At 37.4% G+C, this 12,717-nt stretch overlaps 1 protein-coding gene across 10 annotated transcripts in view; it reads left to right on the top strand.

Moving 5' to 3' along the window:
- Positions 1–12,717, top strand: part of Pgant9 (polypeptide N-acetylgalactosaminyltransferase 9) — a 925,839-nt gene that overhangs the window by 809,812 nt on the left and 103,310 nt on the right. For all 10 annotated transcript variants that reach the window (XM_081741029.1, XM_081741028.1, XM_081741019.1 and 7 more), the window contains one exon: positions 11,293–11,457. In XM_081741029.1, coding sequence (XP_081597155.1) covers positions 11,293–11,457 — 165 coding nt within the window. The remainder of the gene's footprint in view (positions 1–11,292; positions 11,458–12,717) is intronic.

Below are 12,717 nucleotides of genomic sequence, written 5' to 3'. Positions count from 1 at the left end.
CGCATGCGTGGGAAGAGATTTTGCAGCCCTGGAGAAGCTGTAGTGGATTACGAGAATTAACTATCAACACTTGAAGAAAAAGAATGGCAACACTGCTTCCAAAAGTGGTTTTCGAGGATGCAAAAGTGTATACAGTGTAATGGTGAATACTTTGAGAAAATGTAAGTGTTAAATTGATTTTAAGTATGTAAGTTATTTAACGTCTCAAAACTTTCGTAGTGACCCACGTATAATCGTGGGATGTTAAACTTTAAAAAATGGTGTTAAATATTACCGCTAAGTAAATGTGGTGTGTAGCTACTCACAATAAAAAGTTGCTAATATATCGTTGAAATACGGAGTTTTTCCGTAATAGGAAAACTCACTCCTGAGATTTTAATTTATAATTACCGAGAGAGAAAGAGAGAGAGAGAGAGAGAGAGAGAGAGAGAGAGAGAGAGAGAGAGAGAGAGAGAGAGAGAGAGAGAGAGAGAGAAGGAAAGATATAAATAAATACTACCTAAGATATACCTATCAGATAATTATGTAAAAAAAAAAAAAAAAGTTAAGTTATCTTGTCGATAGCAATGAAATCAAGAACTCTTTCTAGAGATAATTGAACATGTGTCAGATAATAATGTTAATTTATCGAATATTTCCTTTTCTTATCTTGTAAATCTTTAGAAGTAAATCATTTTGGAAATGTAACAGAATTTATTTCTAATTGTAAGGGAAGTATTGTGCACTACCCTTCAAATAGCATAAAATGTGCATGTACAGTATATGTCTGACAGAGAAATACGTGCTGGTATTTAGGGTTTTACTCACGAAAACTGGACGAGAGACCTTTGGATAAAGACATATCTACCTCCACTGTCGCATGCATTATTATTTGTAATTCAAATTGGTAGCTGTCCATTTTTTTATATATTGTTTCTCTTTCGATGTTAGAACTACTTGTAATTTACTGTGTTCGACTTAACATTCTGGAAGCCTTTGAAATATGGGTGTGGAGAAGAATGGAAAGAATTAGTTGGGTCGAGTGGAAAACGAATGAGAGAGTGTTAGAAATTGTGGATGAGAAAAGAACACTTTTAGATATTATTAGGAAGAGGAGGAGAAACTAGTTGGGACATTGCCTAAGAAGAGATTGCATCATGAGGGACGTCCTAGAGGGTATGGTGTCGGGAAAGAGAGGGAGGGGACGAAGGAGACTATAATTAATGGATGATATTAAAACAGAAAGATCATACGCGAAGACGAAAAGGTTAGCGGAGGATCGTGGAGCATGGAAGCTTCTCAGCTGCGGCAAGTGACCTGCCAATAAAGGCAGAATACCTATGATGATGATGATGATTTAACATTCTTGGTGAAGTAGATCTCCACAGTGCCATTTCTTTACCCAAACACTAAAGCGCCTACGTCTAGTGCATGGGGTCTCTGGTTCAATCCCCGCCCAAGTAATTTTGTAGTGGACAACATCGTGTCCGTGGGTTTTCCCGGGGTACTTCCGTTTCTTCCTACATTCTCATTCCACCAATTCTTCCATTATCATTCATTTGTTTTAATCATCGTCTCCCTTAGCCTAAAGAACGTAATCGTGCGACGTTAAACTGAAATACTTCATTTTCATTTTCCCACTATTTTTGTCAGTAATACTGCGATGATCCCAAAATATGATTAATTAAGGAATGTCATTCGTCCTTGAAAACACTACAAAAGAAATATATAGAATACTATCATATCTAAGATGCTTGAAGCCCCACCCCGCAATAAAAATAACGTTTGTGTAAAGCTTTATCTCCCACATAACATTTACCGCAGCCAGCGTAATACTTAAGGCAAGAGATGTAGCGGAAACAGTGTGGTTTGATTGTCGCGTAAAAGAGAGCTCCAACGACCTGCTTCCGGTTTGTGACGCTTGGGCAGCGTTCACTGAAGAAGCGGAAGAACGGTTGTTGACATCCGAATATTGAGTAGCACTTCGTCCGTTCGTTCGTCAACACTTCCATGGATGGATTATGGCTGCAGGAAGTTTGGCTTTGAATAGCTAATGTGTCTGCGGACGGCTTTTCTCCTCTTTCTTATGCAGAGTATCTCAATGAGCTTACTTCACATCTCCTTGGTAGGTTGACCTTTAAACCAACATAAAGGAAAGTATACTTGGCTTTAATATCCCAGAAATGTTTAATGGAATGTTTGATAAAGCAGCTGTTTTCGTGGAAAAATGAATAGATTTTATTACATTTAAAACGTTTTATATCTTTCCATATTAACATTACCACTGTCCAGAAGGAACATATTCTTTGTAATTCATTGACTTTACAGGAAAAAAAAAACAACAACATGGAAACCGTTTCTTTTTTTCAATGAACGAAGTAGGATCTTCTTCAGTTGAATCTTTTGCCTAGATGGAGCAACCTAAAGCATGTCCTCATGTTGGTTTTCGTGGAAGTAAAGGCATTGTAGCTCAGTGGTAGAGCTCGCATGCCTGGTGCCAGGAGTCTTGGTTCGATTCCAGGCTTTGTTTGTGTTAGATAGTATCGTGTCTATGGCTTTTCTAGGGGTTCGTCAGTTTTCTTTTACATTATCCTTCCATATTTTTTTTTCATAATCATAATCCTTTAGCCTGAAGGGCATAATCGTAGAGGTATAACTAGAAATTTAATTTCGTTTGATTTCAGTAGACTCAGAATATGAAGGAAATGTCTGAAGAATGCCCTCCCGGGTTCGATTCCAGATGGGGCACTCGGTCGAAAAAGTGTAAAAAGCTTTTTGAGGCGAGCCATCCTGAATAAGGTTTTCCTAGTTTTCCTCATTCCCACCAGGCAAATGCCGGAGTGGTACCTAATTTATAGGTCCCAGGCCGCTTCCTTCCTTCCCTTTCCCCGGATAGTGTGCTCACCGAGGGACGCCATCCCTCATACGTCACGGGCTAAATGGTCATAGATGCCGAAAGCCCAGAAATCTAAATCCTAAAATCTTGAAGAAGACCCTGTTGAAGTACCGAAACGTAATAACAGTGGAACAAAGGGCATGGATGGATAAGTATAGTGAAATGGCTCCAGATGAAACTTGGGACGACAAGTGGGTGGTATGTAGGTACCCTCAAGATACATTAATCCCTCACGTTTCAAACCTCAACTCTCATTGGTTCAGGAGAAATGGCGCTAAATCGGAAAAGTTGGATTAATTTATTTTTCAAGAATGGCTCAATAGATTTTGTTCAAACTTGGATGTATGTATAGGTGTATACAAGAGCTTTGTCTGTAAAAATTGAGAGCTCCCCCGACCATTTTTCCCCCTCAAAAAATTCGATTCAATATTTTGAGCCTCTTTTGACTATGATGGTATGCGAACACAATTATGAAAAAAATAATTTTAGATGTCGTTTTAAGCCAAAAATGTATCACGTTTACGCCATGGTCAAAATTAGCCAAAACCAATTATACCACACCTATAAGAGAGCAATTGCAAAAAACAGCTATTGATGTAGGTTCAGCATATTTGTTAAGTGAGTGAATGAGAAATCACGCCTGAAAAGCGCCAAACTCCCTCAGGCTCCATTTAGGGTTCGTGGGCTCAAGGAGTTTGGCGCTTTTCAGGTGTGATTTCTCATTCATTCACGTAGCAAATATGCTAAAGCTACATCAATAGCTGTTCTTTTTGCATTTGCTCCCTTATAGTTGTGATATGGTTAGTTTTGGCTAATTTTGACCATGGCGTACCCGTGATACAATTTTGAAAAAAAAAATATGTGATCGTAGGGTTAAAACGACATCTAAAATTATTTTTTTCATAATTGTGTTCATATACCATCATAGTCAAAAGGAGCTCAAAATATTGAATCGAATTTTTTGAAGGGGGAAAATGGTCGGTAGAGCTGTTAATTTTTACAGACAAAGCTTTTGTATACACCTATGCATACATCCAAGTTTGAACAAAATCTATCGAGCCATTCTTGAAAAATAAATTAATTCCACTTTTCCGATTTAGCGCCATTTCTCCTGAACCAATGAGAGTTGAGGTTTGAAACGTGAGGGATTAATGTATCTGGGTAGTAGTACCTACATACCACCCAGTTATCGTCCCAAGTTTCATATGGGGCCATTTCACTATACTTATCCACCCACGCCCTTTCCTCATAACATTATCTGAAGTCTTGATTGCGTAAAGAATTCAATAGAGCTGTTTTTCTAATCCATCACAATTAATAATAAACAATCCACATTTATAAAAGGATTTAATGAGTTGCCATACTTTCTGTTCAACAAAAGATGAAGCTTATAGGAAGAATAGAAATATTAAGTCTGTATGTTTTTGGAGGGTGTGCCATTTTGTTGTGTTAAGAGAAATGTGAATTTCTGTTGTTAAGCATGAAGTGAGGAGAACGAAACACAATCTGAGAGAATGGTTGAGCCGAGCTCTTCACTGTTACCCCAGCCGCTGCTCCACTAATAGAACTTGACAAGGCTTTTAACGAGCAATTTGGACCTTCATAATTTCATAAACTGGACTCAATTTACTGAAAAAAAGAGAAAGAGAGAAAGTCCGTAGCCTCCCTAGCGTTTCCATGATAATTTTCCAGCGAAACTTTCGTTGGAGCAACGCAGTAATATCGTCCGCAGTGTCGCATGTAAAAAATTCAACAATCTTGAATCTGGTAGTAATGCTGAGGCTAACACCTCGCTTCCGTACTCATAGGTGAAGTGCAAATGTTGTTCGAGGCTGGAATTACACGCAGTTACAAGTTGGCAAACCGCATTTCCAAGTGTGTCTTAAAGATTGTTTGTAGCTTTTCCTAGAGACAAAGTTTTTCGTACTTTTCAAGTGGTTTCTTTTCTCTTTTTATTCTGGCTACATTGAAATGTCGAAGGCCAGTGATAAAAATGGATAAACTGGCTTTATCTCTCGTTTTATGAAATCAGTCAAACTTTCTTTCCTATATGCTCTGCAAACTTTTGTTATAAAACAACAGATGTTCAAATTTTATAAAATAAGGACTTTCAGAATGAAATTTTATTTGCTTTCATTTTTATCCTTTCCTTATTTCACTTTAGTTTCATTCTGAGTTTTTTTTTTTTTTTTAATACTTTCCTACCAAGAAAATCTTCAATTTCCGTTATATTATAGAATCCGGAAATTGGCGCAAACACTTTGTAGATTTGGACGCTTATATTTTTGGAGGCTTTCGTTTATCTCGTTACTCCTCCAAGATGACTGAACCAAATGTAACATGGTGATTTGAAACCGCGTGCTGACCAATGGCGGATCCTGGGGGACGATCGGGGTGATCGCTCTACCCCAGAAGAGCAAACGTTCTTATTTTATATATAAAAAATAAAAACCAATGCCAGAGTTTGGACCTCTTAAAAGCAGCAGTATTCCAACCCACCGCCCCGCCCCAGAAGTCCGTCTGGATCCGCCCCTGGTGCTGAGTCGTAAAGGGTCAATGTCCTGATCAAACACACCATTGAAGAATAATTACCGGAAACGGGATACACATAGAGTAACATTGGAAAAGCATTTGGCGCGCGAATTCTCAGTGTTAAGAATGCATAATAGAAATTTTAGTATTAGAAATAGGACGAAGCCTTTCCGTTATGTTGTACAAACACAATTTTTCAAACCCATTATGCTTTTCACTGATATACCAAATTCAACTATTTGCATATCGTGTCCGTTCACGAGAACAGTTCTGATGCATTAAAAAAAAAAAAAAAAAAAAAATATGAATAATCAATAAACATCGATCGCTTCGCTCCAAATTTGCAATTAATGCATACCTAGTTCTAAATAATTCAGATCTCGTAGTCTCAAAACTTCTGATTATGTAAGTTAATAATACAAAAACATCTCAGTCTGTATGTAACGCTAATTCCTAATTGTTGACAATCGCCGCTCCGCTACATTTCCTGCCTTCCTTTATTTGAAAATATATAATGGTGATATTGAAGTGAACGAGCTTTTCTGTTTACTATTAAGACATGGGTTGCATTGTAATTACTTATATAAAATCTACAAAGTATTTGTTTCATCTCAAGCAAAATATAATTTGTTCGAAACAACGTGAACACAGTATATAAACTGCAAATAGTTGTTACCATTAACCATTAGAACAGTGCAAGAATCGCCAACCAACTTGAATCATACTATCATTAACAGATCGTGACCATATTTACATTTGAGCATTAACATTTGCGTTACCGGAAAGTTAGTTCGTCAAATAAAAAAAAAAAAAAAAAAAGTAAAAAATTCGAACCTAAGGCTTGAGAGGATAAACCAGTTAAGATAATGGGTGAAAAGTAATGAAAAATAACACTGAAAGACTGCCAATAACCACATGGAATTGCTGAAGAATTTGAGTTCTGTGATTTCGGTGTTGCTAATTACGAAATTATGATTTTATAAAGCTTATTTAGTCAGCCGGCCACATTATCGGTACTTGTCAACCGATGGCATTTGCGTGTTAGCAACAGGCATCCACCGTAGAGTCATAGTACATAGGCCTCTGTAACACGCCTTGCCGGATGCCAGGCTGAATTTGGGGGGGAAAGTACCCAAAATGGCGGAAACAAAATGGCGGACTCCAAATTCTTATCCTACACAAGAACTTCCTTATTTTGCGGTGGATTTTCAATATTTTGGCACCAAACCTAGGGTTTTCGGGGGCGAGCTATTCGCTCATACCACTGGTTCCTCTCTGTAGGTTTTCAAAATGGCGGAAAACAAGATGGTGGACGCGATACATGTAAAAAAAATCATTTCTCTTTAATGTATTTTTAATATTGTCATGTGAAATATCACCTTTTATATACAGGAAGCTTGTTTCTACAAACTATTTAATTCTGAATATATTTAAAATGGCGGAAAACAAGATGGTTGAATCGTAATGTGTATGCATAAAGAGCCGTCTTAAGTTTTATAGTCTGACATGTTTTCAAAACTTCCGATTACATTTCTCTTATTTTTTATTTTATCGTAAGATTCCAAAGAATTGAATTAGACGGAGGCATCCACCGTAGACCCATGATACATAGGTCCCTGTAACATACCTTGCTGGATGCCAGGCTGAATTTTGACGGGGACACAAATCAAAACGGCTGACAAGACAGTCGTAATCTGCAGGAAAATGCCCTATTTACAGTGTATTTTTCAATATTTTGTATTGGAGTCATATATATTGAAAACTTAAACCTTCGTCATCGATGACCATTTTCGGATGAACACTTCAAACGCCTTGATTCTTCAATGAAAGAAAAAATCGTAAAATTATGGATTAAGAGGAGACACAGCATTTTTACACACAAGGTTTTAAATCAAATTATGCACGTTTGTTTGAATTTGTCATTGCAGTAACATTCTCGGATGACTTTTATACAGTTTGGTAATATCAGAACAATATTGACTAAAGTATAGAAACAAGAACAATTTTTCTAGAAATTATATGTCCACTTAGCACTTCATGTTATCGCAACAGACAAGTTTCTTAGATGCAATACAATGTGAAACAAATTTCCTTGTTCCTATTAATCCTTGCCCTTTGGCTTAAGGCAACCAATACCATTGCACCCGCATGTAGGCAATCATAGTTGTGGTGGAGTTGAACGCCTGCATTTGCAAGACGGCAGATGACACTTTTTCTTACATCCGCACGAAACCAGAACTACGAATACCTGTGGGACTGCTGATTTAGTTGTCCAGACAACCTTGAGATTAGAATCATCCTTTCTTCATCCTCCAGTTTCGTCGGGATTCTCAATATCCATTATGGCAGTATTTGCTTGCAGCCATATTTTAGCGTGATAGTTTGACCGAATGAAATGAAGTTTAAGAGCATCTTTTGTAGGTGGAAGATGTTCCAACTGTTTCTTGCCTTCTAGAAACTGTTCGTATCGAACACGGTCTATACCTCCAAATGGATCGGATGCAGAGTAAAATCTGCAGACGACTTCCTCCACGCCTTCCATTGATCCATCACGTCCGACACCTTCTAGGAGATGTGGGTGCTGAATGAATATTTTCCAGGAGCTCTTTTTTCCATGGCCGGTAAAGGATGACGTCGTATTGCAGTCCGTTACTGAATGAAAACCCACCAGATTTTTCCTCACAGTCTTGTTGAGATTCGCAGAAATAGCATTGATATTGAAGAATTTCCGATCTCTGGATGTTCCTCCCGCCATCTAAACCTTCTTGGAGGATTCACCGAAGAAATGAATTAACATAACTAATACATCAGTTTCCATGCTCATCATTATCATCTGTTCAATTTCACTATCTCGAATAGCTTCTTGTGCATGCAGTATCATTAGTGTGTCTGCTTCCTCGTGATTAGACGCCAGAGGCCCTAGTTCCCCTTTCAAATTTGAGATAACGTTATCAGGAGAAGCACAAGTTATCAATTCGCAGCTTTCTGGCAAGTGTTGACATGCTAGTTGCAGTAATTGGTTTGCAAGAAAGGATGCAAGGTCAGCCTTGTTGCTGTTGAGACCAACATACTGATCCCATGAAACTGGAAGTGGAGTGTTCCCATTGCCAATGATTTTTCTTATAGGTCTTTTTCTTTTATCATCTCTTTTCCTTCTAGTGTGATTCTTAATCGAGCATGGTCGGTAACTGTCAAACGTTATTACAATTCTTTTAACCTCTGGAGATACGTACGAGAAAACTATAGCTGTTTTTTCTCCATAATCGTTGAATGTCTTGCAGTCTGAAGGTTTGCCAACACAATGCATCAAAGCATGACCATCTATGATTAAACAAGTAGAAATATCAGAAACTAGTGTTGTGTCTGAAATGTTTATTGTTAGTATATGTCTATCAAAGTCGACTTGGTGGTGAAGTCCATCGATCCATCGTTCTTTGCCAAGGAAAGTGGATCGGGTGATAGTTCATGTGAAAGAATATCCTCCAGTTGCACTTCCCGTCCTGCTTGTTGTGCACAGAATAAACGTTGTATCAGCTGTCTGTCAAACTTTATTGATTTCTTTTCATTTTGTGTAGTGGTAACAACTACTTTGTACAGTGATGCAAATGTCAGAGAATTCTGTCTCTTTATAGTCGAAAAGAATGGCACTCTTTGTTTTATTAACCTCTCTGTCAATAATGTTTTCATCAGATTTTCCCCTCGCTGTTTTGCAGACAGGAGATGTTCCTGAACTTCAGGTGATGCTATGTCATTTGTCGATAAACTAACCAGCATTTGTGGGTCAATAACATTCCTCATCTGCACGCTCCAGAGGATGCGGAACATTCTTACACATGGAGAACATATTAAATGTCTTAAACTGTTCAAATAGACTTTGAACATCTTCCTCATCGCGGTGTAATCTTGAGACTTGAGAGTCTTTGCGCGTTATGATAGAATCATAAACTTCAATACCAAACATTTCCCTTGTTTCGTCCGAAATGCGACATCTTTCAGTCCAGGTTATGCAAAACCTATCTTTTGCCGTGTCAGTTCATCTGATACCAATGACACCGTTTGCTAATTTACGTAATTTGTTAATCCACTCGGTAGCTGGTCAAACGGTACTTTATTGAAAGCATTTTTTGTCCGTTTGGCGATAAAATTGCCTTTGATGAATTCATGGTACACTTCCGAAAATGTTTGATCTAGTGTTTTCAACTGAGCCAAGTAAATTGGAGCCCATCTGGCATAATGAGTATGGTCATATACACTTAGCCATGGCGCAATTTCTTCTAGTGCCTCAACTTGTAGCTTCCAGTTACCCACTCGATGAGCCCTAATGAAGTCAAGAAGAATCTCTACTAGTTGCATGTAGGTGTTCCAGAATTCGAAATTTGGATCAGACTTAAACCCATCTTCAAATTCCTTCAGATAGCGAGGAATTTTTAACTCATTTAGCCTATCATTAAGATCTATAACCCTTTCGCGAATAATGTCACTCTCCATCTTAGTTTTCAACTACTTAAAACTACAACTATGTCAGGGTCGGATTAACGCCAGAGAACTTAGAGTCCGTCTTCTTCTAGTATAGGGGTCCCATACGAGTTACGGGTATTACTTTATTATTATTATTATTATTATTATTATTATTATTATTATTATTATTATTATTATTATTATTATTCAACCATCTTGTTTTCCACCATTTTAAATATATTCAGAATTAAATAGTTTGTAGAAACAAGCTTCCTGTATATAAAAGGTGATATTTCACATGACAATATTAAAAATACATTAAAGAGAAATGATTTTTTTTACATGTATCGCGTCCACCATCTTGTTTTCCGCCATTTTGAAAACCTACAGAGAGGAACCAGAGCGAATAGCTCGCCCCCGAAAACCCTAGGTTTGGTGCCAAAATATTGAAAATCCACCGCAAAATGAGGAAGTTCTTGTGTAGGATAAGAATTTGGAGTCCGCCATTTTGTTTCCGCCATTTTGGGTACTTTCCCCCCCAAATTCAGCCTGGCATCCGGCAAGGCGTGTTACAGAGGCCTATGTACTATGACTCTACGGTGGATTCCTGTTGCTAACACGCAAATGCCATCGGTTCATTTTCTATTGACATTTCCGGGGCTTGGCCGGCTGACTAATTAGACACGTAGGGCCTTATGCAAAGACGTTCTGACGCGTTATTAGTTCCGTACCAAAGAGTTCGACTAACGACTAACATATGATTCCTGCAGTCGAAAGGCCTTTAGTATGACGCTAATCATACGTCAAAACGACTCTGCATAAGGCGGATAACAATTTATAGATCTTCAGAAAAACTTACCCGTAATAAGTATAGTCGAAGATTAGTAATATAATCCTATTATTTGTCCAGACTACCCCTTTCGAGATTTAATTTTAGGTTATTTGATTCTGCTATAATAAGATTAAAATATTTTATCATTTATTTATTTATTTAATTACATATAGTGCACAAAATACTGTTAGTGGTTTTGAATAAGTTTCAAATTAAAAATTCTTAAGATCAACACTTTTAAATATTGATAGAAAGGAGAAAATAATTTATTTGCAGGAAAAGTGAATAAATTTATCGAAGATGTTCTTAAGATTGAGGGGTAAAGGTTTTCTAGAAATCCGGGAAGTGGTTTCCTAGAGTCCACCACACACCCAATAATGTAGTCTTAGTCACTTTCATTTTACACCACCGTATATAGTGCATTTTAAATGTTTTTTTTTTTTTATTAAAAAGACATTGGTTTTGATTTTTTTTTACAGCTATTATTATTATTATTACGCACGTACTACTTGCAGTTAAACGTATATATTGATAACTTTGTATGTTATTCTTGTATACGAATTTTAACCATGTTTCTTCGTTTTTGTCATTTCAGATCATTTAAAAAAGCAGCTTGAAGACTACGTAGCTCAGTATCCCAAAGTGAAAATAATCCGAGCGGCCAAAAGAGAAGGCCTGATACGAGCGCGGTTGTTAGGAGCAGCCCATGCCACGGCGCCTGTTCTCACATACTTAGACTCGCATTGTGAATGTACAACAGGTAAATAGCTATTTCATGTGATTTTTTAAAACTTAAAAAAAAAAAAAAAAAAAATCAAATTGAACTCAGTACATTAATTTATGTATACAATTTTACAAACACATTATACTCTTATCATTTTTTCCAGCTCAGTTTCGGAAGTATACTGGGTTTGTTTTAGGCGCAGACGCAATTTCCGTTCGCTTATGTCATTATAGGCTACCTTTTATACTAAACTGTTATTAATTCTCCTGTAGTATGATAATTTTTTTTTAGCTATTCAATGGTTGCTGCAGCTGGTAGCTGGAGATTGCTTTTGGTTACAACCAGTGGCTTATTTACGATTTCGTTTCGGGAGGGGCTTTGCTAGCTTTATTCCTGAAAATGAGAAAATTCTGCAAGATATTTCATTTACTTTAAAATAATAAATAAAATTTCGGAGAACTTAAGCCCGGAAGCTCCCCTTAAATACGCTACTGGTTTCAACATTAAGTTTTCTGTTTTCGTTCTTCGCTGTCTTTTTGTAATCATTTATTATTTTCTAATCGTACAATAATGCACTAATTACTACATTTTGTTTATATTCACTTTTTTCGAAAATGATATTTCGTTGCTTTGATAATAAGGTATTAAGAAGAATATTATAAGGTTGGAAAACACAATGGTAATAACAAAATATATGCGTAATATAATGAAAGTTACTTTGAATTGCATTATTAGCATTAATGGTGTAGATTACGAGCGGGTGATCAAAAAGTAAGGTTACCAAGCCTACAGTGCAGCCTGTATTGTTGTTTCATACGATCAATCCAGCCAACAGATAGTACATGCATGAGGTTATTTTCCGACTTAATCTCCGTATCGGTTAAGGCGCTTGTTGCATCGTGAGATAAGTTTGAAGATTCCCTCCTGATAAACATACTATTCTTGCGTGTTAACAACGTTGTCACGAAGTGCTTCACCTCCTCGTCTGAAGCGAAGCAACGACCTCCGATGTGCTCCTTCAAGTGCGGGAATAGGTGAAACTTGCTTGGAGCGAGATCTGGGCTGTAGGAAAGGTGGTCGATGATATCCTAGGGAAACTGCTTCAACAGCGTAGTGATATTCTGGGCTGTATGCGGGCGCGCGTTATCGTGACGTTTTCTCTACCAGCCGCATATTTTGGACACCATTCTGCGACATGCTTACGAGACATTACAGTCTCTCCGTAAACCTCTAGCAGCTGGCAGTCAATTTCAGCTGCGATTACATGTTTCGCGCACAAAAATCGAATAAATGATT

The sequence above is a fragment of the Thermobia domestica genome, chromosome 15 (assembly GCF_964235325.1).
Source record: "Thermobia domestica chromosome 15, izTheDome1.hap1.1, whole genome shotgun sequence".
NCBI lineage: Eukaryota > Metazoa > Arthropoda > Insecta > Zygentoma > Lepismatidae > Thermobia > Thermobia domestica.
Note: the sequence above shows the minus strand (reverse complement) of the source record. Positions and strands in the feature narration are given on the sequence as shown.